Source organism: Phascolarctos cinereus, unplaced genomic scaffold (assembly GCF_003287225.1).
Source record: "Phascolarctos cinereus isolate Bilbo 61053 unplaced genomic scaffold, phaCin_HiC Scaffold_726;HRSCAF=1367, whole genome shotgun sequence".
Classification (NCBI taxonomy): domain Eukaryota; kingdom Metazoa; phylum Chordata; class Mammalia; order Diprotodontia; family Phascolarctidae; genus Phascolarctos; species Phascolarctos cinereus.
The window spans coordinates 378,752,037-378,776,259 of record NW_027556098.1 but is presented as its reverse complement, the minus strand read 5'-3'; the positions used below and the strand labels follow the sequence as shown (position 1 = coordinate 378,776,259).

The window sequence follows — 24,223 nt, the reverse complement described above, 5'->3', positions numbered from 1 at the left end:
ATCGAGACAGGCCCCTGCTCACATCCCTGACCTTCTCCTCCCCTTCCTTGCGTTCCTTCCCCTCTTACCATGCACATGGAGGACAGCTCTGGCTACATGCTGTCCAGCAGTATTGGAAGCACGGCATAGATACTGGGCTTGGTCAGACAGCTCAGTGGCTGGGAGGCGTAGGATACCACCATGGATCCAGGCCTTCCGGGGCATCTGACCCCCAGGACCTCCTGGAACCAAAAGAAGGGAGTACTAGGTCAGTGACAGAGTCTGGCCCAAGTCCTCACCCTTAAGACCCTCATTCTACCCATGAAGAAGGGGAGATATATCACAAAGTTTTTCACCCAATATTGCCTATATTATCAGGCTGGGTTGCTATGTTGGTTAGTTTTGTGATGTTAACTTATTTTTCTCTTTTTATTATTATTTGTAATAAGGCATGGCTCTCTGGGTAGGGATTAGGGAGGGATATGTTTAGAAGTAAAGGTAATATAAAAACAAAAGAGATTAATAAAAATGTTTTCAACAAATTGATCAAAAAACCTTCAAAGTTCCCCATCCCCTTTTCCTCCACTTGAATGTTCAGACTAAGTCCTAGCTTTGCCAAAGATCAAAGATCAAAAATGTAGACTTGGAAGGAGCCATGGAGGTCATCTGGCCCAACCCCCTTGCTTTGCAGATGAGAGTACTGAGGGTCACTGTCTAACCCAAGATCACACACGTAGTAACTGGCAGAGAAGGGATCTGATCTCAGGTAATCTGATTCTCCTTCTAGTGTACCTTCCCTAGCACCAAGCTGCAGCCATGTGACTGCTAACAATGAAGGACAGTAGGCAGCACAGAAGTCTTCAAAAAGTTTCAAAAGGGTCCCCACCTGACCATTCCAGGCTAGGCGCTGGGTTCCCGGTGGCACTACAGCGGAACTCTGCCGGCTGGCCAGGTTGCACTGTGAGCTGCGGTGGGTAGATAGAAACCACAGGTGGTGATGGGCTCCCAGAGGCTGTCAACAGAGGAGGGGCAGACGGTACAGTCAGGACCGTGGTTCAAGGACAAGAGAGAAGAGAGAAATGCAATCATAATAGGGAATCTAACGCGAAAGAAAGGCCAGAGAAGAAAGGAAATGGGAAAGCCTGGGGATGGGGAGGGGCTGAGGTTGGGAAGAAAGAAGAGACAGGAGGGAGAAGCCAGGACCTAATGAGAAGGAGGGCAAGGAATGAAAACAATAATACTAATAATAAAAATCCACATTGCATTACATATGTATGGAAGGAGTGGTAGGGGCTCCCCTGAGGGGCAAGGAGGCTGGAATAAAAAATAACCGAATAATAATAACAACCAAAACAATAACTCCCATATAGCACTTACATCCACTACTTATTTTAGTATCACAGACAGGATTGTGGATCTAAAAGTTCTCTTTGTCTCTGACTCTCTTGGCAATTAGGGTTCAGTGACTTGCCCAAGGTCACACAGTTAATAAGTGACTGAGGCTAAATTTGAACTCAGGTCCTCCTGACTCCAGGGCTGATGCTCTATCCGCTGTACCATGTAGCTGCCCCTAAAAGTTTCCTCAAAGGTCACCTACCCCAGCTCCATCATTCTACTGATGAGGAAGGTGATTTTCAGAAAAGGAAAGTGACTTGCCCATAGCCATGGCAGAGGTTTGAACCCAGGTCTTTGGACAACAAGTTTACTTTATCAACAGGTCGAGAAGGAAGAGAGTGGGAGAGTAGGGACTGGACCTAGGATGGGGGTAGGGAGGTTTTTAAAGGGTGGACAGATAGAAGGGCCCAGACTGGTGAGGGGTGAGAGAGGGGGGGTTGTACCCTGGACATGCAGCGTGGCGGTGCCCTGGTCCATGGCGAACATGTTGGAGCCAGTGCACACATAGGTGCCTGCGTCGCTGGGCTGGACGCCCCGGATGGTTAGGATGCCATTGAAGTCCATGGCTCGTGAAGGCAGCTTCCCATTATGGAGGCGAGTCCACACCAGCGTGTAGGCCGGAGACTGGGAGAGGCAGAAAAGACAAACAAGATCCATGGGACTTCTGGCCTCCTGCACATTATCTGTCCTCTCAACCTAGACCCAGCCCCTAAGAAGAGATGCCACCTCCGCCTCACCTTGCTCTTGGCTGTGCAGATGAAGGTGACGTCAGCCCCAACTCGGACGCTCTGGCTCGTCTGCTCCTCCACGGTCACTGTGATAGCCTTGGTGGGTGCCTCTGCACACAAGTGGAGAGCTGCAGTGTCTGCCAGTCCTGGCCCAGCCCCTGATGCCAGCCCCGGCCCAGCCCCCGGTGCCAGTCCCAGCCCAGCCTCCAATGCCAGCCCCGGCTCAGTCCCTGATGCCAGCCCTGGCCCAGCTCCCGATGCCAACCCCAAACCGGCTCTAAACCCAGCCCCAAACCTCAATCCTAGATCCAGGCCCAGGCCCAGACCCTAACCACGTCCCATACACCAGCCCCAGCCCACTTCTAATCCTAGGGCTAAACCCACTCCCTAGCCCTTACCCTGATCCTAATCCAAACACCAATTCTAATCCTGATTCCAGACCCTGACCCAACCAAAACCCAGACCCTAACTCTAACCTTTGAAGAGAAAGAAGCAGCTTAGATGAAGGGTGGAAGGGAAAGTGTAGAGAGCTACAGAAACATCAGCCATCAGTTATGAGAGCTACAGGGCCAGAGGAAGGAGGAGAGAGAGGAAGCAGACAGGGGCCGAGGGAGGCTCACCGGTGACCAGAAGCTCAGCCCTGCTGGTGTTGGCATGGTAAAGGTTGCGGCAAGTACAGATGTAAACGCCTGCGTCGGAAGGCTGGACGCTGGGGAAGTGGAGCTCAGAGCCTGGAGGTGTGTGAGTGGGTACTCTCAGAACAGCTTTGACCAAACCCCACTCCAAACATTCCCACCCCTCCCTGCTCCTACCTCCTCAGGTCCTTCCACTCCAGACAAGGCCCTGAGGCAGTAGGGACAGGTTGCAGGGAATTGGAGAACTGAAGATCCCATTCCCACTCACTACCTACTAGGGACTCCTGGGACATCCAGTACCTTGTTGACGCTGTTGGGTGGTGCTAGGGATAGACCGTCCATCTTCTCGGGTCCAGTAGTAGTAGTATGGGGGGGCTCCCGCTGACCTGGCATCGGAGGGAGTGGGAGCTACCCTGGGGCACTGTGCTCCGGGCTGGATGGACCTGAACTACCAGCAGGGCCTGGTCTGCTGAAGAGAAGGAAGTTCAGAGGGGCAACTAAGCCTGGTGACCCGCTCACCCACATAAACCACCCTGCTTTGACTTGTCTCTAAATACGAGGTCTGTGGGACCAAGGGATCTTAGAACCCAGAATGTCAGAGCTGGGAGGGCCCTTAGAACACAGGATGTCAGAGCTGGGAGGGCCCTTAGAAGCCAGAATGTCAGAGCTGGGAGGGGCCTTGGGACACAGGTAAAATCTCTCCCCCAAGTCATGCTACCCTGGTTCCAGGACTCCCAATACCAACTCATTAATCACTCTTCCTAGAATCCCTTCATTCCCTGCCCTCTGCAGTTCTCCATCTTCAGTCCTCCACTTACCTTGAGGCTGGCAGCGGCCTCCACGAACACTGGGGTTGCCCGCATAGCCTGGGGCACACCTGCAGGAGACATGCTACCCTCATCAGACTATCCCCATTAGGGCTGGCTGGAGCCCTTGGGATGCCTGGGGGATCAGAGTTCAGCTTCCTGCCCAGGGCTAGGCATGAGCCACAAGGGCCTCTTTTGGGAAAAGAGGGACTCGAGGCAGCAAGTAGAAATAGCTCTAAGACTACCAAGTCTCCCCGGACTCAGCTGGGTTGGGGGTTTGTTTCCACTCCAGGAGGCTCTTCCTAGAAACCCCGCTCCAGCTTCTCAGGTCCTTCCCCACGGCCTCTCATTCCACTCTCCTCCAGGCTATGCCTCTCCCTGACCCCAAGGACCCCCCACCCCAAGCTGTACAAAGACTTACTGTTCACAGTATTGGCCAGCGTAGCCAGGCTCACAGGCTGTGCAGCGGTAGCCCCCAGACCCAAGGCTCTCGCATGTCCGGGAGAACCTGTAGCCCAGGAGACCAGAAGTCAGATCTGTGTGAGTCCCTAATCTGACCCCCTTCCCCTGGGGCCAGCCCCCCTCGACCCCTCCCTTCTCCTAGGTGCCAATCATCCAGACCATGCCCACCCCTTGGGGTATCCACTTGTCAGAGGGGACTTCTGTTCAGCTTTGGCCTGGGGTAGCTGACCACCATCAGAGCTGATTTAGTGATTCCCCATTTCCCTTGGCACTAGGCAAGGCCAACCTACATGTTCTCAGGGTTGGTGAGGGGGCAGGCACAGGGCTGGCAGTCTTCAGGAGTCCCCGCAGTGGCATCACCATAGTAGCCAGGTGCACAGAGTTCACAGAATTCACCAGCCGTGTGGTGTAGGCATTGCTGAGGATTCAGGGGTGTCACACTCCGGTTTGGTGGCCCCTCATGCCCTGTATCCCCACTGAGTCCTACTGACTGGCCACTAGTGGGGGTCTCACATATGGTAAAGCTCTCCAATGCATTCCTACATGGATCTCCACCCCCTCAGTGAATCTACACTCAACCCTCCATGCTGACTCCCATTCACTAATCTACCCAGTGACCTCCTGCCCCTCACTGATGCCCTCCCCATGATTAGCCCTCCCCTTACTGATACCTCCCACCTCACTGATTCCTAACAATGAGTCCTTCCCTCACCTGCTAAGCCTGCCCTGACCCAAACCCCTAGATACCTCTTAAACACTGAGCTCCTCTCATAGAGCTCCTACATGGACGTCCTTCCACATGGACCTTACTATACTGACTACTCACTAATCATTGACACATTCAACTAACTGCCCAACCCAGATGGTACAAACCACTCTTCACTGACCTTCCACACTGACCCCTTCCCCTCCCACACAGACAGACACACACACATACAGAGATACACAGACACAGGTCTCCTCCAAATGCTTCCTCCCTCCCAAGCCCTGGCTTCCAGCTCCTATCCCTCACCGAGCAGGCTCCCGTCTCTGGGTGACAGCTGTCCGAGTGCCCGTTGCATTCACAAAGCTCACAGTGGCCCAGGTAGAGGCCGCTCCCTGTGCGTGTATAGCCAGAGGCACAGTCCTGGGAAAAGAGAAAGGAAGATCAGGGGTGAGCCTCCCACGAAGGTTCTGGGGGTGAGGGAGGAAGAATCAGAAGTCTCGAGCCCAGAGACATTGCTGTCATCACTGGGATCTCATGTGGGAACTTCAAAGTCAACATGGCCAACGTTATTTCTCTCTCTCTGCCCCAGATTGGTGACTGTTTTCTTAAAAGAAAGATTACAAAAACCACAGTGCTAGGATGTCAGAGCTGGGAGGGCCCTTGGAACACAGGATGTCAGAGATGGGAGGCCCTTAGGACACAGGATGTCAGAGCTGAGAAGGCCATCAGAACACAGAATGTCACACCCAGCAATGACTTTAGTACAGACAATGTCTGAGCCAAGATGAGGCTTTAGAACACTGAATGTCAGAGCTGGGAGGGCCCTTAGAACACTGAATGTCAGAGCTGGGAGGGCCCTTAGAACACAGGATGTCAGAGCTGGGAGGGCCCTTAGGACACAGGATGTCAGAGCTGGAAGGGCCCTTAGGACACAGAATGTCAGAGCTGGGAAGGCCATCAGAACACAGAATGTCACACCCAGCAATGACTTTAGTACAGACAATGTCTGAGCCGAGATGAGGCTTTAGAACACTGAATGTCAGAGCTGGAGAGTCCTTAGAACACAGGATGTCAGAGCTTGGAGGGCCTTTAGAACACAGACTGTCAGAGCTGGGAAGGCCCTTAGAACACAGGATGTCACACCCAGCAATGACTTCAGTATAGACAATGTCTGAGCTGAGATGAGGCTTTGGAACACTGAATGTTAAAACAAAGAATGTCAGATCTAGGGGGACATTAGAACAGAAGGCCAAAGCTGGAAGCCCTTCTCTTACCTGCTGAGCTTGCCCTGATGCTCTCCTGACCCTTCACTCATCCCCCCTCACACTGAACACCCTACACTAAGGATACACAAATCTGGTGATTAGAGATCAAGTTCAGGTTGGTTATTTTATAAGTGAAAAAAATCTAGGCCTAGAGACAAGTGACTTGCCCAAGGCCATATGCATGTTAGTAAAACTAAGGTAAGACCAGAAACCAGGTCTCTTGACTCCCCGTCTCGGGCATTCCTGAAGGAAGGCTAGAGCCCCCATGCTTTCCCCTCACCTGGCAGGATAGGCCCCGGTAGCCAGGTGGGCAGCGGCATTCTTCTACTTCAAGGGCACGGGGTCCAGTTCCAGGGCCAGGCAGGGCTCTCTCCATGCTGACGGCACCAATGCTGGCCGCCAGAGGGACTGAGGAGAAGGTGGCACGGACCAGGATCTCATCCAGGTCGGCCAGAACCATCAGCAAGTGCTCTCGAGTGGCTGGCTGGCCATCTAGCCTCCTCCAGAATTGCTGGTTTTGGGGAAGAAGGGCAGTGAATGGAGGTAATGAAGGCTCTATACTGCTTCTGTGACCCCCCTGCCTCCCAATCTGGCCCTTGTCTCCCTCGGCCAAGCAAAGACAAGTCTGAGGCTATGGAGGAGTCGGGTCAAAATTGGAAATTGATCAGGATGAGGTTTAGATTTGGGTCAAAGCTCTTGCTTTGATCAAAACTGGGGTCTGAATTGGGTGTCATAGTTCAGGTCAGAGTTGTTCGTGGTCACAGGCAGAGCTAGGGACATGGTCACGGCTTTGGTCAGAGTTGGGATCATGGCCTTGGTCAAAGTTGTGCTCATGGTCTTGTCAAAGTTGGGATCACAGTCATGGTCATGGTCATGATCAGAATCAAGATTATGGTTGACATCAGAGTTGACGTCATGGTTGGACTCATAGTCAGGATTGCTGTTGGGGTCAGAATCAAGGTCAGGGCTGGAGTCTTGGTCCTAGTCAGACAAGGTCAGGCTGGTCCACTTGTACCTCTCTGAACACTATTTCGAAGCTCTTCCTTTCACGGCCTTGCAGCTCTGGTTGGGTGGCCACTAGAGTGATGTCATTCCCCTGTGGAGAGATGGTGAGATAAGATGAATAATCCCTCCTAAGATTATGGTACTCCATAGTTGCAAAGCCTTTTCACATCCTCTATCTTTTTTTGCTCCTACAAGGTTGTAGGATAAGTAGGACTCCTCATTTAACAAATGAAAAAACTGAGGCACAGAAAACTGAAGTGATTTGGCTAAGGTCATACATGGAGTAAAATGGTAGAGCTAGGGAGCTCATGACCCCCAGACCAAGACACTATGAGATGGAAGAGGCTCTCAGTGGGCACAATGATACTGGCTGCTTTCCAATAACTCCAATCCCTGTTCACCAGCCCTCCATGCTCCCATGAAGAGAGAACAGAAGGGATCTCTGCCCCTAGTCTGCCAAGGTGGCAGCATGACCCAGAAACCCATGCTACAGTACACACTGGGAAAAGTATTACTAGAGTAGGCAGGTACTGGGAGAAGAGACTCCAGCAGAGCCTAGCCCTTTCCTTGTAGACACCCACTCCCCTTCTCCACAATCCCTACTGGTCCTGCCCACCCCTTTCTCCTGTGGTCTCATTTGAGGAAGAGCTCACCGTGATCTGCACATCAGGATCGGAGAGAGGACTGCCCTGTGCTCCAGCTGTGTAGGAGAGAATGTACCGGAGCTTCCCACCATAGGCGTCCACCTGCGGGAAACCAAGCCTGGGACGTCACCAGCCCTGCTCTGCTCCTCTGACCCCTTTGCCCCCACCCCCATCCCAACTCCGACTCCTCAGGGAGAACTGGGTGAGTGTACACAGGGTCTGGCTTGGGTGCGAGGGCCATGCTACTGTTCTAAGCTCCTTCTCTTCCCCTAGTGAGGCTGAATCCTGAGGCAGGGTCAGTGCCAGAGGACACAGGGTGGATCTCCCTTCAGCGGCAAATTCAGTTGTTGGGATCAGTCCAAGTTAACCTTGGGGTCATGAGGGTCATCTATCCACCTTCCCCCATCTATAACCCCAATTATTATTAATCTTACCCATCTTAAGACCCTCCTTAAAGCCTCCCATGATCTTCCCAGCCAGACAGGATGGTCCTTTCCATAGCTACCCCATCCAAACAAAAATTCACATTTACATCAACTAATCTTACTCAGTCACTTTACTAACCACTACTACTCCTGGGAGATGCAAACTATTTATGGTTATTAAATTATAATCTTTAAAAATCTATCAATTTAGCATACACTATTTGTGGGTCTGTAATCTCCTTTCTGCTCAACCGTAAGCTCCATTAAGTCAGAATCTTGTCTTAATTACTTCTGTATCTCTCTCAGCACCCAGTACTGTGTTCTCCACATTTTCAAAAAAACCGAACTTGTGATTTCATTGGTCATGGGGCCTCCTAGTATGGAATATCCTCTCTCCCAATGCAGGTCTGCACCTTCTCTAATTTTCAGTCTCAGTGATTTGCCTGAGGCACTGAGAAGATCAGTGACTTGAGTAAGGTCACACAGCTAGTATATGGCAAAGACAGGATTTGAACCCAGGTCTTCCTAACTCTGAAGCCACCTCTCTAACAACTAAGCAACACCTCCCCTCTCTCTGCACAGAAGGCTTTTTAAATGAATGAAGGACCTTTGGATATCATCACAATCTGCTCCACCCCTCTTTTTGTCTACATCTTTCCCATCCTCCTCTTCCACTGCCTCCTCTGAGAAGCCCCCCTGAACTCCTCAGCCTAGGAGGATCTTTCCCCGCTCTAGGGCAATTCCTACAGGCCTGGTCTGCTCTGTCCTACTCCCTGGCTCCCTAAGCACACATGCCCTGGCCCTATTGGCTCAATTCAATCCAGTTTGTAAAATGGCAGCAGGGTGTATATGTATGCAGTTGGGTAATCTCTCCTTTCCAGCTCTAAATCTCCAATCCTCACTCTGACTGAAGAAGGCCTCCCCTCCTCTCTATCCCTGCTGCCATCTGTCACTGTGTCCCATGATGTCTCGGTTCCCCAGCCCTCAGGACCCACAGACCCCAACCTGTGCTATAGCTAGCCAAGCCTAACTGGGCTTCTTCTCCTGCTTCTTTGGCTCTTGGGCCCCAGGCCCCAATGCTATAGCTTAAGCATAGTCACTGGAGACCTGCGCTGGAAAAGGGAAGAGAAGCTGTGTGGGTCCACTGACAATGGCGAACTCCTCCGTCGCCCCTCCCCATGTACCAGCCCTCTGTTCCCAGAGGGGAGGCCAGAACAGCTTTTTTCCCCCAATAGCCATTTTGTTGGGGTCTGCCTAGGCTCTCTTCAAGGCTCTCTTTAAGGCACTGGCTCTCATTGGGGCAGAGCCCTTTTCAGAAACTCAACTCAATTTAATGGCGAATTTGGGTGTCTGAGCTAGGCCAGGCATAGGCTGGTGACAATAGTATAGAGATGCTAAAGGAGCTGTATCTTGAGGTGTCTGGGAGCTGGACAGCAAAGGATGATAGAATAAAAAGTAGAGAGTAAGCCAGGAAGGTGGCATGAAACCCCAGGCTCTCCTGCAGGCCACCTGCTTGTATTTACATTCCAGGGTCCTGGGCCCTTCCATCGTGCACAGTCTGGCTAGACCAGTCTTGTCAAGGAACTTTTAAACCAGAGGTTCGGCAATCTCCCTGTCCTTCCCCGGCCCCCATTACCTTGTCCCCTAGGAAGATTCTAGGTAGCTGCCAATAATAGACTCTTTCAGGAAGCTGAGAGAAGGCCTTGTAGGCAAGAGAAAACTAGGATAGAAGGTGGAAAGACCAGTGAGGGTCTGGGAAAGCAGGAAGGAAGGGAGGAGGATGGGGCAGGGCCATTAGTGGATTCAGGGAGAGACTGAGAACCCCAAAAGGCAGGCAGAAGAGAGTTATCACCATGAGCTCCCAAGGCTCAGGCCCCTGGGACAAAGACTAGATATAGTTAGTGGCAATTGTTTCTGAGACCCCAAGGAATGGTGACAGGTACCTGGGGATTGGTGGCCATCCAAGGAGGCCATGGTCACTGTCTAATGGGCAGAAAAGGGTAACCAGATGGGCAAAGGAAGTAGAGGGAGGCCTTCAAAACTGGCACACAGTGGGCACTCAGGGATACGGGGAGGGAATGGGCCCAGAATTTGCTCCCCTGGCCCTCACAGCCTTCCTGCTCTGTATATTGCAAGGGGGTGGCACGAAAGGTTTACCAGACTATGTTGGTAGGGATGAGCCAGTCTAGAGGCATGGAGCTAAACAGGCAGTGGTGGATGGAGTGGGGCAGGGAAGGGTGGGGAGGAGGGGAGGAGCAGGGTTGGGCAGAGTCCCTGAGGACACAGCTTGGCTCTGCTACCTAGCCACCTACCTGAGAGCCAACTAGCCTGGCAGTTGTGCCAGAACCAGGGGCTGCAGGGGGAGAGAGGGAAGCCGCTTGAGAGAAGGAAGAAGAGGAAAAGGAAGAAGAAGAGGGAGGAGCTGCCTTTAAGGAGGCCACAGACTGATGGTGGGTGGGCCCTGCATGGCCTGGGCCAATGAGTTGGGGGGGAGCAGCAAAGCTGGAGAGGAGCTGCCAGATCTCTGCATCCATCCGCCTTTGAGCCTCATCCACCTGGAATGCAGGTGGGAAAGGAAGGAGAGGGAAGGAAGGGAGGGATGGAGAAAAGGGAGGGAGAAGTGATGAGGAAGGAGGAAGATGGCCAGCAGAAGGGAGATGGGAAAGGAAGGAGGGAGGGATGGAGGAAGGAAGGAAATGGAGGGAAAGAATACAAAAGAAAGAGAAGATTGCAAGAATCAGCAGGATGTAGAAGCCCCTTTCCCACGCCCCCCCCCAATCTGTGGATTTCCCCAGGCTGCCTTCTTAGCGACCCCCTCCCATGCCAAGCCGCAAGGTTACCCAGAGGGTTACCGAGGGCAGGACTACCCTTGCTACCTCCACAGGGGACAGTGAGACTCCAAGGCCTCCCTCTCTTCCTAGTCCTCACCCCCTGGGGTTGTGACTGCTTTGATCTTAGAGGGCAGGTGTTGCTAATGGGGAGGGGGGGATTGGTGGCATCCAAGCAAGACATGGGCACTGTCTAATGGGCAGAAAAGGGTAACCAGATGGGGAAGGGAGGTAGGGGGAGGCCTTCAAAAGTGGCACACAATGGGCACTCAGGGATACGGGGAGGGGATGGGCCCAGAGTTTGTTCCCCTGGCTCTCATAGCCTTCCTTGCTCTGGGATATATTCCAAGGGGTGGCGTGAATGGTTAGCCAATGATGGCATGAGCCAACACTAGAACAGGAAAAGTGGGCACAGACTAGACCTATACCCTCAGTTCCAAAAGCACTGGCTTTGGCTCTGGTCTTTCGCCTTCTCAATAGGGCCCTGGGCATTGCCAGGCTCAATGGTTACCTGGGGTGCCCGGGCTGCCCGGCCCCTGCCCACAGGGGGCCCCAGGATCTTCCCAGTTGCCACAGCCTCCCGCAGCTGCTCCTCTGAGAAGGATGTGCGGTTCTGATAGGACGGATGGTGGGTCAGCTCTCCCCAAACAATGCCTTGGCACCAGAACCCTTGGGCGGTGCCAACCCTCCCCTAGGTGCCTGCCAGTGCGAAGTCCCCAATCTGTATCATGCCATGAGTCACAGTTTCTCATTTCTGAGCTTGGCACATGGAAAGTTAGCTCCAGGTGATTGAAGGGTCAGTGCCAATGACCTGGTAATGTCAGGTGACACCACGGTTACCTCCTTCTGCCAACCCACAGTTGGTACTGGAGCCCAAACCACAGAAAGGTCATAGGAAGGTTGTGGGAATACTCTTCTCTTGGCTTGGCCTGTGGGGCCCCCTGCCTGACTACGAGCCTGGATGTGCCCGTAATGGACAAGCAGTGACTTGTGCCCAGGGCATCACTATATCCCTGCCATGGGCACCACTGCTGGGCCACCAGAGCATAGAATCCTGCATTCCTTTGGATCTGCACTTCATGCTGGGCTGAGGGGAACAGCAGGCTCCCCAAATACACACCAGGAACATGCCACACCACACTCGACATGTCATACCTGATGTGCCCGCCGTAGCCGTGCAAAGAATGCCTCCCTCTGGCAGCACAGGGTACCAGGAGAAACACAGAAATAGGAGAGGCCCCAGAGATCACAGGAGACAAAGATATGGAGGACAGAATGAAAATAAGAGAAAGAGACCAGAGGGACAAGGGGAGAGATATGCAGAATGGATATGAAAGCAGAGACCAGGGGCAGAGACAGGATAGACAGAGATGAAGGAAAGGTGGCAGGAAGGGACATAGAGACATGGATAGGGGACAGATATGGAAGGAGACAAAGGGACAAGAGACAGAAGGACAAAAAAATGGAGCAATGAAGAGATAAGTGCCCGAATGATGGGTTCCCTTGGCCTAATCTGGAGAGGTGACACTAATATGGCGAGCCCACTGGGAGGAAGAAGGTGAGAAGCCAGTTATGGTCTCAAGGATGGAGAAGGGTACAAGCCCCAGGGCTTCACACCACCAAGAAGCATGATCCACCCTCCTTTCTTCACTACTTTCCTGACTCAGGTCCCATCCCACCAACGTGCACAACCAGTTGGGCGTTGCCCTTACCCAGCCCACGGCAGCTCCTTGGACACAGGACACCCTAACATCACAGCCCAAAGGCAAAACCTTTCTACTTCATCCTCTGCCTCCTCTATCATCTGCATCACTGCCACGGTCAATTTCATCATTGCCCTTACAAGATCATCACAAGCCATTCTGAGTGCGGGGAACTGGGCCGGCCCCCACTGCCCACCTCTGTGCCCTCACACACTGTACCTTGTCTCCCTGGTAAAGCTCGGGGAGCTGCCAATAGAATGACTCATGGCCCAGTTGGGCAAAGTTGCTGAAGGAGAGCTGGCTGCCCTCAGGCATCGGCTCCACTGTGAAACCACCAGCCACCCGGCTGCTTCGCTGTCGATTCACCAGCGTGAAACCTTGGAAGTCACCAGGAGCAAAGGGGCTTGAGATCTAGCAGGAGAGAAGGTAGGATGGTGTCATTTTGGGTATTGGGGGGTAGGCGCTAAAGGAGAGCATTGGGATTGGCATTGGGGTGGGCACTGAGAAGGCTACAGAAATGGGTGTGGGGGTGGGCACTGAGAAGGCTATGGGAATGGGCATTGGGATAGATCTGAGGTGGGCACTGAGAAGGCTGTGGGAATGGGGATTGGGATAGATCTGAGGTGGGCACTGAGAAGGCTAGAGGAATGGGCATTGGGGTAGATCTGAGGTGGGCACTGAGAAGGCTAGGGGAATGGGCATTGGAAAAGATAACTAGGAAGAGTTTTGAGACAGCGGACAATGGAGACAGTGTTGAGGTCCCCCCAGGAACAAGGGGCTAGGCTCTGGAGAAGTCCCAGGACTAAGTAATGGAGGGGAGGGAAGAAGACAGGCCGCTGTGGGCCAGGAGGCAGAGCTGAGGAGTCCATACCAGGTGGCGGGTGTAGGAGGAGCTGACACACTGCTGAGTGACACCCATACAGAAACAGGGCAGGCAGCCTTCGGGGTTGGTGGCACTCAGGTAGAAGTGGTGAGGACGGCAATAGCTGCAGGTAGGACCCTCCACCTTGGGCTGAGGGGGGATGGGGTAGACACAGACAAACAAGAAGGTTAGCTGTCTTTTGTGGTTCAACCTCCCACCCCAGCAACCCCTGAGCTTCCTCCATCCCACTTTTTTAAAAAATTTTTTTATTTTTAGGCAATTGGGATTAAGTGACTTGCCCAGGGTCACACAGCTACTAAGTGTCAAGTGTTTGGTCTGAGGTTGGATTTGAACTCAGGTCCTCCTGATTTCAGGGCCAGTTCTCTATCCACTGCTCCACCTAGCCACCCCTCTCTATCTCGCTTTTTTTTTAAGCTAGGCAATGGGGTTAAGTGACTTGTCCAGGGTCACACAGCTCTATCTCACTTTTTAACCCAGTGCAGTCCCCTCCTCTCCCTCTAGGCCTGAGTCAAGGTCCTGGGGTAGGCAGTTGGCCTCCCTCAGGGACTCTAGGCACCCTGAGAAGGCCCTGAGCCTACTGGACTAAAGCAGCTCACAGCAAATAGAGATTTAAAGACTGCTCTCTTCACTCAGGTGAAGAAGGTAGGATCATTCCCATCTTACAGATGAGAAAACTGAGGCCTAGAGAGATCGAATGACTTGTCTAAAGTCGCATAGCCTGTAGATGGCAGAGTCAGGACTCTAACCAGGGTCTTTAGACCCACATTCAGTGGTCTTTCTGACTTTTTAATTTAAATTTTCTTTTTTATTATGAACTTAACATTCATAACAAACACGAACATTTCAGGATATAAAGAAGAACAGAAATGAGGATGGCATATGAAATTATAGCACACAGTTTAGTTTTGGGGGGCGTCAAAATACAGAGGCAGCAGTGGCTTGTGGATAGAGGGCTGGCCTTAGAGGGGGGAAGATCTAGGTTCAAATGCTGCCTCTGATACACCTGGTTCTTTGATCACGGGGAAGTCTCATAACTTCAGATCTTTTTGTTTTCTTCTCTGTATTTTTAAATGTTTTCCTGATGCTTGTTTCTAACTTTTGTGCATTGTTATCCCCAGTCCCCAGCTCCCCTCCCCTCCCTCAAACAGAAATCGCCCCTCCCACTACAAAGGCATAGAATCAAGCCCCCAGCCCCCTCGCCACCTCCTCCCACTACTCACCTTGCAACGACACTCCCCTGTGGCTTCACACTGGGTGCTGACGCTGCCTTCTGGGTCACATCTACAGCCATCAGGGCCCGGGCTGGGGCTGGGGCCGGGGCCAGGGCCAGGGACATCACCTGCAGAGAGAGAGATGGAAGGGAAAGTTATGGCTTTCCCCCCTGCTCCAGACACCCCCACCGCTGCTGCTCCTCCCACCGTGAACAGAGTGTAAGGGCACACCCCCCATGGCTTCTGCCTTTCCCCTCCCACAAACCCCACTCACTTCGGCAGGACTGGCCCAGGCTGGGGTTGCCATGGTAACCAGGAGCACACCTGGGGAAAACAATCAACTCATCAGCCATGAAAATTACAACCAGGCTTCCAAATGCTTCTGGTGTCTCCATAGAACACTTTCTCCCTCTGTGATTTCATGGGGTCAGGGGTGCGCTGGAGGCAGCTCAAACCAGCTCAAAGAGAACCGATGATTACATTTTCAACATGAGCATTTATGTCTCAGAAATCGAAAAATGCTTGACTTATTGACAGAGATTTAGTGACAGACAAAATGTTAACAATGCAAACTAAAGCTAAAAGCATCTCCTGCTCACGTTCTGCCCCACCCCCAACTCCAGAATCATTGATTAAACATTTTTCAGCACACCCCTGTACGGGGTGCCTCACAAGATAGATAATACAAGAATGATCATCTCCATTGTATAAATGAAGAAACTGAGGATATAACCTGCCTTAGGATCACAGAGTGAGCCCTGATGAGGGCGGGGCCCAAGCCAAGATCTTCGCCCTTTGCCCCTAAGGGAATCTGACTCACAGGCCCCCTAAGGGAATCTGACTCACAGGCCCCAGACCCTCATCTCCCTTTGAAAGCCTTCGCCTTACCTTTCAATCTTATTCAGATTCACCCTAAAAGAAGCTGGCTCCCTTTTGTCTATAGGTCCCAGAAAGGCCTTCTCTGATCTCAAACTGTTCCTTATCGAGTCCCCTTATCTCCTTTTGAAAGTCCTAGCCCCACCTCTATTTTGTGCAGATGCCTTTCAAACTTCTGCCTTCCTGTTCCCTCCATTAGCTATTCCCATTGTCTATTCAATCTCTCAGACCTCCCCAATTAGAATTCTCACCTAGACCCTTTCCCAACCCCCTTCTCTGGCCACCCAAAGTTACTTTAGTATTTAAGATCCACCTTGGGCCTCATTTAGATGCTGAGAATCTCAGGCCCACAAGGCTGAGCCTTTCTCATGCCCACCTGTCCTTATGGGGGTCACCTGGCCTCTGTGAGTTATCGCTAATAAACTTTTCCTCTGGCTGAAGAAGATTTTAGTTGAATTCATTCAGCAGGGCCCGGTACCGTGATCTTGGGGATTTTCCAGCACCCCAAAAGTCCTAGACCTCTTCAGTTCCACTATGTAACATGATCTCCATTAAACCATGAGCTGAAAGATTGCTTAGAAATTTTCTAATCAGGGGAGAGGGGAGGGAAGGAAATTGGAACTCAAAAATTATTAAAAAAAAAAAGAATGGTAAAAATAGTTTTTACACGTAATGGAAAAAATTTTTAACACTTTTTTTTTGCAAGGCAAGTGGGGTTTAAGTGTAACCGACTGGATTTGAACCCAGGTCCTCCTGACTCCAGGGCTGGTGCTCTACCCACTGTACCACCTAGCTGCCCATTAAAAATATTCTTAAAAGAAAACCTCATCTAATCCTCCCTTCATTTTACAGGGGAAAAACCTAAGGCTTCTACAGCACTGTGCCTCTCAAAATCAAATGCTTAAAGAAATGGCAGAACCAGGTCTAAGATCTAGGTCAAGTGTCAATGGAGGCCTGCCCTCTGTCCATCTCTTAATTCAAGTCTATAAAATCGACCTGAGAACCAGGAAGCACCCCCAGCCACTCGCCATGGGGAGGCAGCGTGGTCCAGGGAGTGGGAGGACCCAAAGGCCAATCTCCCTCTAAGGCTGTGACACATCACTTAACTTTTCTTAAATCTCAGTTCCTTCATCTAGAAAACAAGGGGCGGCTTCATGGCCTCTGAGGTCGGTTCTGCCTCATTCTAGATCTCTGCCCCTATGACTTGCTGAGAGATGTCCCTTTCTCCCACTCTCCTCTGGCCTCGCCCTCCTCCTCCTCAGGACATACCTCTCGCAGTGGCGGCCACTGTGTGCTGGGGAGCAGGCATCGCAGGTGGGACTGCCATCAGTGTCCAGGAAACAAGTGTGGATCCCCCTGGAGTTTGGGGAGAGGGAGCCAAGAAGGAGACGGGTCTGGGCTGGGAGCCGAGGTCAGGGGGAAAGGGACGACTCTCAGGGAGCATAGGGGTCAGCGCTAGAAGGAATCCTAGGATCTAGGATGTGAATTAGCACTGAAAGGAACCTGTGAGCACAGGCTGTTACAAATGGTCATTACAGAATGGTAGAAGGTAGGAGCTGGAAGGGACCTAGGGGTTATATAAGCCAGTGGCATCAAACCTGAATGGAAATACACTCAGGAGTTTTGCAGGCTGCAAGTATGACACTTCTGATCTAGCCCAATCCCTTATTTTTTTTTTTGGTCTAGGCAATGGGGTTAAGTGACTTGCCCAGGGTCACACAGCTAGTGAGTATTTTGTGTCTGAGACCACATGTGAACTCAGGTTCCCTGACTCCAGGGCCAGTGCTCTATCTACTGCACCACCTAGCTGCCCCCCAATCCCTTCATTTTACAGAAGACACTGAGGACTGGAGGAGGGACTTGAACAATGTCACACAGATAGTAAGGATCAGAGCTGAGATTCGAACTCAGATCTGACTCCAAATCCACTCATTTCTATACCGTGTAAGAACAGGGTGGAAGGGGAAGGGGGAAAGAAAGGCAAGGATAATGAAACACGAAGAAAAGAATGGGGCCCAGGGCATGGGCTACGTACTGGTTGTTAGAGGGTAAGCCGTGGCAGGGGCATGGCTTGCAATCTTCAGGGGAACCTCTCTGGGCATCACCGTAGTAGCCGGCCTGGCAACGTTCACACTTGGCACCTTCTGTGTTGTGTTGGCAGCCCTAGAAAGGAGACAGTCAAGACCTTGGGTTCCTTCAGGTCAGTGGGGAAGCCTGGCCAGTTGTCTCCATTTTCCCCCCATTCTGTGCTCTCCATCCCAAGCTAGGGGCTATCTTTTGCCATAGGATTCAGAGCCCTGGGAGTCCTTGGCACCTCGAAGAGCCCTGGTAGGGGCATCATCAGCCACTGGGCACTGGGTCAGGGGTCACTCCCGGGCAAGAGTCTCACCTGGCAAGCCCCGGTCTCTGGGTCGCATATCACTGAGTGTCCGTGGCAGCTACAGAGTTCACAAGTGCCCAGGTAGAGGCCACTGGAAGTACGAGTGTATCCCACGTCACAGTACTGAGGGGACAAGGCAGGTCAGGGAGGGACAGGGGCAGCAAAAGACCACTCCCCAGCCCAGATCAGAACTTCTTCCCTGGGCTCAGCTATTGGCAGGAGTGACGACCATCTCTAGAAGCCACAAATTGGGGAGGGGGGATTAAGCCCCCCAAGGAGCAAGGAATAAAATCACAGAGTCAAGGAAGGCCAGGGAAGCTCTTGGGGACAGGGGATTTAGGAGGGAAAGGAAAACTTAAGAAATCATCAGGACCCACCTCCTCATTTTACAGAGGGGGAAAGTGAGGCCCAGAGTGACCTGCTGGAGGTCACACAGGTAGCAAAAGCCGGGATTGTGACTTGAACACTGTCTCTAGGATGAAGGGAGGGGAGGGAAGGGCTGCAGGTGGAGGTGGGAGTGGGTGTGGGTGTACATGAATGCTGGGGGTCACCTGGCAAGATGGCCCTTGGTAGCCAGGCGGGCAGACACACTGCTCCACCTCCACAGCCTGCTCCAGCCCCGTGACCTGGGGCACTGCTACATCCATGCGCAGTCCAGAGAGCCTTTCGAGGGGAGGAGGGCATGGAGTCACGGGCATCAGAGATCATCGAATCCACCCTCCCACCCCCCTCACTTTATAGATCTGGACACTTAAGCAACAAGCTTATACAGCTGAGAAAGTGGTAGAACAAAGAGATGAACCCAGGTCCCCTGCCCCAAATCAAGCTCTTTGCCCTCTACCCTGAACAGCAGAGGCCCACCCACCATCTTCCAGCCCCCTCCAACCTCGTTCTAGGCTGCAGGATCAGAGATTTCAGAGGCCAAAGGACCTTAGGGTATAATCTGCTTATGTTGCAGATGAGGAAACTGAGGCCCAGGGCAGTAAAGTCATCTGCCCAGGGTCACAGCTGGTTTATATAAGAGGCAGGATTGGAACTCAGGCCCTCTGACTCCAAATCTAGGGCTCTCTAAATCACAAGAGGCCCACCTTTTCTATCTCTCCCCAACCTCACTCTAGTGTTCATTTCCCCCTGCCATTGCACATCGACTCCCCAAAACCACCCAGAAACTTACTACCTAGATTCCCCTGAGCACCTGCCATTGGCCCAAACCTCCTCTGAGCTGTGCCCCATGCCAGGCGCAAATCACTGGCCAGGTACCTGCTCTCTGCCTGGTTCTCAGTGAAGGAAGCTCGAATCATGATCACATCAATGCCTGCGAGGGCCATGAGCAGGTGCTCGCGAGTGGCTGGCTGCCCGTCTGCCCTGCGCCAGGCATGCTGTCAACAAGAAAGCACAAGTCCTCATGGGCTCCTAGGAAGACTATGCAGGATGAACTTGCACTCATCCCTTCAAAGAGGCTGCTCATTCTGACCAGACACCGGGTGAGGAGGAAGGCACTGGGGCCCACGGGCCTGAGAAAGACACACGGACATGGACCTCACCCCCTCCAGCCTGTTCTAGAGATCAGGGAGGGCTTGGGGCCGGGGCTCACCTCTCGGAAGGGCACAGAGAAGGTGCTGGGCTGGCCAGGCACAGGCTCCTGCTGGGCGTGGTGCTCAAGAGAGATGCCATTGCCTTGAAGCAGGACCAGCGGCTGCCCGTGCAGGGATGGGGAGCCTGGCTGCGGCCTCTGGGTTATAGTGAAATGTAGTTCTCCGCCGTAGGAGGTCACCTGCGGAATGGAAGAAGGGGCTAGGTTACACGGCCATCAGCTCCAAGGACACATGCTGGAAAAGGAGCCTCATCCAAGATAAAGGACCCTGGAATGGCAGGCAGAAGGCCTGGGTTCAAATGTCATAAATAGCTGGCTGTGAGACCTTGAATAAGTCTCTTCACTTTGCTGTGCCTCAATTTCCTACTCTGTAAATTCAGAATACAGGATTAGATGATTCTTCTTCCTTTCAGCACTGTCACTCCAAGTTGTAAGGGGCTTTCTAGATCTAATACTTTATAGTCTAAGGCTCTTCTCAGCTCTGACATCCTCTGTTCTAAGGACCTTCCCAGCTCTGACATTCTGTGTTCTAAGGGCCCTCCTAGCTGTGACATTCTGGTTCTAAGGGCCCTCCCAGCTCTGACATCCTGTGTCCTAAGGGCCCTCCCAGCCCTGACATCCTGTGTCCTAAGGGCCCTCCCAGCCCTGACATTCTGTGTCCTAAGGGCCCTCCCAGCCCTGACATCCTGTGTTCTAAGGGCCCTCCCAGCTCTAACATTGTGTATTCTAAGGCCCCTGTCAGCTCTCATACTCTCTATGCCCCACACTTCGTAGTTTGCTTGCTTACATTTCTCATTTACATTTCTCACGTGTGGGTCCTTTTGACTAGTCATATTTAACAGTGATCAGGTGCCTGCTGGCTAGGCAGAGCACAGGGTAAAGAAGCTGCTCATTGTGCTGTCCCCTCTGTCCCCAGCATCCCTTGCATCCCCCCCTCCCTTGGTGACGCTGCCCATGGACCTCCCCTCCGAACCATCACACGGCTTCCTGCTCCCATCCTCTGCCTCCTCCAACTGCATCTTTCATCCTGCCTCCATAAACATCTCCCTCCTGCAGAGTCTGGCTTCAGTTCCTTCTCTGCTCCAACTTCCCTCCCTGGTACGCGGATCCCTCCCCAATCTGATACCACTCTATCTTTCCAGCTGCTCTTATACTTTTCCCTCCATGAGTCCCAGGCCTTAGCCAAAATGGACACTCTCCAGCTCCCTGGATGTGCCTGCTTCTCCAGGCCTTCCATGCCTCAGCTCAGGCTCACTCTTGTTCCTGGAATGCCTTCCCTCCTTCTTTCTTTTTATTTTTAGCTTTTTTTGGTAAGGCAATCAGGGTCATCTTCTTTCTAACCATTGATTTCCCACTCACCTTTTTTTCCCCCTATATTTTAAATCTAACCTTTTGTTTTGAAGTTTTGTTGATGCCTACTAATTTATATCACAATCATTTCTGACCATACCTCTTCCACTTAACTCGAGTGAAACAGAATGAAAAACCAATCAACACAGGGACGACACGTGGCCCATTCCATCCCTCTCCAATGAAAGAGGAAGGCAATGTCCTCCTCTCTCCTTTTCCCTCTGGCCCCTTGTCTGCTCACCTTGTCTCCTTGAAACTTTGAGGGGAGGTTCCAGAAGTAGGGGCCAGGGAGCAGGCTGTGGAAGTCGGAGAAAGCCAGCTCCCCGGGTGCGGGGGAAGAGATGCCCTCACTTGTGCTGTGATCACCTGCTGCCTTGGACAGGCTGAACTGGGTGTGATCGCCAGCCTGGGAGGCCCCGTGCACCTGGCAAAGAGGGGGAGAGAGAGCATGGGTCTGGGCTGAGGGAGGCAGGGGGCCCTCTGTCTGCCCCAGGCCCCTGCCCAGCTTGAGTCCATCCTTGGAGCCTTGGGAGGACGTGCCAAAGCTTGTGCCCACCCAGAGCCTGTGATCGCCTCCAAAGAACAAAAAGGCAGTGCTGCCTAGCTTTCCATGGTGTTTCCAAGACCTGTCTGTGAAGGGAGGCCTATCGCAGATGCAGATCATAATCTTTTTGGGGCCTTATGAGTCAATTTAATGGGTTACAGGGATTGAAAAAGAGATATTTACCCCCAGGAGTGCAGCCCTCGGGGACCTAGCTAGGCTGGTCATCAGTCGATACAATCTGTCACCAGACCCATACTTGGAACTTTTCCAGTGGCATGGAACATACTGGAGCTTTTGAGATCCCAGAGTCATTCCCATGCCAAAAGGAGGAATCAAGCACATATTTTTCCAATAATAATGATATTTTAAAAATAGGCTCAGGATCTGCTATGGCTGAAAAAAAAATCATCCCTCCAGCAGCCGACTTAGTGAACCTCCTGGCACTTAGCAGGGCTAGTCAGAATGATCGTGGATACGACGTGCAAGGGGCCTCAGAGGGCATCAAGTGTGACTGATTTTACAGTTTACAGACTTACAAGATTTACACACCTCTGATTTAACAGCATAGGAAACTGAGGCACAGGGCAGTGGGTTACACAGATATTAATTATGTGGCAAGGCCAGATTTCAGACTCAGGTTGTCTGAGTGCAAATGTGCTCTTGATACTGAAAAAAAATCCATCCTCTACTAGCTGACCCTGGCAAGCCGGGGTCCAGGGTCATAGGAGACTAGCTCTGGAGCTGAAACGACCCAGGAGGCCATGGAGTACAAGCCATTCCTTTGACAGATGAGAACACAGAGGCTCAGGCCAGGGGAGTTGCCCAAGGTATTATGTGGCACAGATATCATTCAAACCTAGGCCTCTTTCAACCATGTCTCTCATGGTCCTCAAACAATAGACACGTGGAACGTCGCCAGGTCTCAAGGTCTTCTCAGCTGGGAGTACCTGCCAGGGCCTGCACTCAGCTGGCGAGGCCTTTGTTGACTCAGGATGCCCTTGGGGCCATGACGAGGCACTTGAGGACAGCGTGTGTATCCTGCCAGAAGCCTGTCTTTTCTGAGGCAGTTTATCCGGGCAGGGGAATGCCCACGAGGCCTCCCTTGGGCAGGCACCCATCCTCTGACCTTGTGGTCAGGCTCTGCCCCGCCCACCTCTGAGCCCCCTCTCCCTGCCCTCACCTCTCCCCCATCCCGCTTCCCACATACCTGGTCCCGGCTCCAGGAGGAGCTGGTGCAGTAACGGCTCACGCCCATGCAGAAGCACTTGAGGCAGCCGTCTGGGTTGTTGGCGCTCAGGTGGAAGGTGCCATCGGAGCACTCATTGCATAGACGGCCCACCACGTTCGGCTGCGGTGAAGGAGCAGAGTGTCAGCTCAGGAGGGGTCCTCGGCCCCAGTGTGGCCCCCAGGGGGCTGGAGGCAGGCAGACAGATGAGAAGTAACACCCTCCCAGGAAGGAGGCTGGGCCTTGGCCTTTTTAGAGGGTCTCTCAAGCTACGATGCCTTGGGCCTAGAGCTATGGGGGTGTACATTGGGACAGAAGTGGGCAGGGATGGGGGGGAGAAGAGAACAGGGGAGGGAGGAATGCCGAGGATCATGGGGGATGGAGCAGTCTTAGAGAAGGGCTAATCCAACACCCTTGTTTTACATGTGGAGAAACTGAGGCCGAGGGAAGGGAGGTGGCTTGCTCAAAGTTCAATGTGAATTCTATAAATGCTTTCCCCTTTCCTCTCCCTGTGTCATGCATGTGCTGAATTGTTTCCTTCGTTAGAATGTGCGCTCCTGGAGGGCCAGCAGCACTGCTTTTGTCTTTCTCTGCATCCATAGCACTTAGCATACAGTAAGTACTTAATAAATGCTTGTTGATTGTATGAATGACTGATGAACATCAGATCCAGCAGCATTTTTTTTTGACAGAAAGGGGATACAACCAGAAGGAACACTGGACTTGGGAGGTGGGAGACCCGGGTTCAAATCCTGACTTCAAGGCCAATTGTACAACCCTGGGCGAGTTCCTTCTCTCTTCCGAGCCTCAGTTTCATAATCTGTCCAAGTGGGGATGATAACACACTGCTGCCCTCATGCAATGGTTGTGAAGACAGCACTTGGTAAACTTTTCAGTACCTCTGGCAGGTACAGCAATGTGTAGTGCCTCGACCCCTGCCCAGCGCCCAACATACCTTGCAGCGGCAGGACTCTCCAGAGGTGCCGGTGCTGCCCCGATCATCACAGCGCACAATAGCCTGGGCTGGGGAAGAAGGCAGGGGAGGGGGACAACGTGTTAGCGGGGCCCGGGCAGGGACAGTGTACACCCTGACGGTGGAAAGGAGGGTCGTGACCAAAAGGGCATCAGCAGCACTCAGAGGGCCACGGGGCATCTGGGAGTGGTGAGTAAGGGAGGCAGCCTTGGGGAACTTAGTGTTTGTTTTTTTTAAATTTGGTTAGGCAACGGGGTTAAGCGACTTGCCCAGGGTCACACAGCTAGTGAGTGTTATGTGTCTGAGGCCAGATTTGAACTCAGGTCCTCCTGAATCCAGGGCTGGTGCTCTATCCACTGTACCACCTAGCTGCCCCAAACATAGTGTTTTATTAGGAGCCAAAAAACAGGGAAGGGGTGCAATTGAAAGTTGAGATTGTGAGACATCACTGGATGCTGGGGCTGCCAGGTAAGGGCATTCAGGCGACCTCCCAAGGCCCAGTGGGAGTAAGGGCTAGTGAAAGGAGGCTGGCATTACTCACTGGTGATTGGTTTGCATTTGCCATTGGGTTGAATAGGGTTGCCTTCGTAGCCAGGGGCACAGCTG

General features: G+C 52.4%; 1 protein-coding gene across 1 annotated transcript in view; it reads right to left on the bottom strand.

Annotated features, from left to right (window-relative positions):
- The window catches only part of HSPG2 (heparan sulfate proteoglycan 2), a 167,935-nt gene that overhangs the window by 51,626 nt on the left and 92,086 nt on the right, over positions 1-24,223 (bottom strand). Inside the window, 28 exon segments of the mRNA XM_020983019.2 lie at positions 69-221; positions 866-991; positions 1,818-1,998; positions 2,112-2,212; positions 2,723-2,833; positions 3,038-3,110; positions 3,112-3,206; positions 3,556-3,614; positions 3,965-4,051; positions 4,296-4,423; positions 5,018-5,131; positions 6,257-6,487; positions 6,992-7,072; positions 7,635-7,727; positions 12,801-12,992; positions 13,453-13,593; positions 14,685-14,803; positions 14,950-14,999; positions 16,821-16,907; positions 17,587-17,714; positions 17,941-18,054; positions 18,483-18,594; positions 19,192-19,310; positions 19,526-19,705; positions 21,117-21,299; positions 22,627-22,767; positions 23,600-23,667; positions 24,159-24,220. Of these exon segments, the coding sequence (XP_020838678.1) occupies positions 69-221; positions 866-991; positions 1,818-1,998; positions 2,112-2,212; positions 2,723-2,833; positions 3,038-3,110; positions 3,112-3,206; positions 3,556-3,614; positions 3,965-4,051; positions 4,296-4,423; positions 5,018-5,131; positions 6,257-6,487; positions 6,992-7,072; positions 7,635-7,727; positions 12,801-12,992; positions 13,453-13,593; positions 14,685-14,803; positions 14,950-14,999; positions 16,821-16,907; positions 17,587-17,714; positions 17,941-18,054; positions 18,483-18,594; positions 19,192-19,310; positions 19,526-19,705; positions 21,117-21,299; positions 22,627-22,767; positions 23,600-23,667; positions 24,159-24,220 (3,329 nt within the window).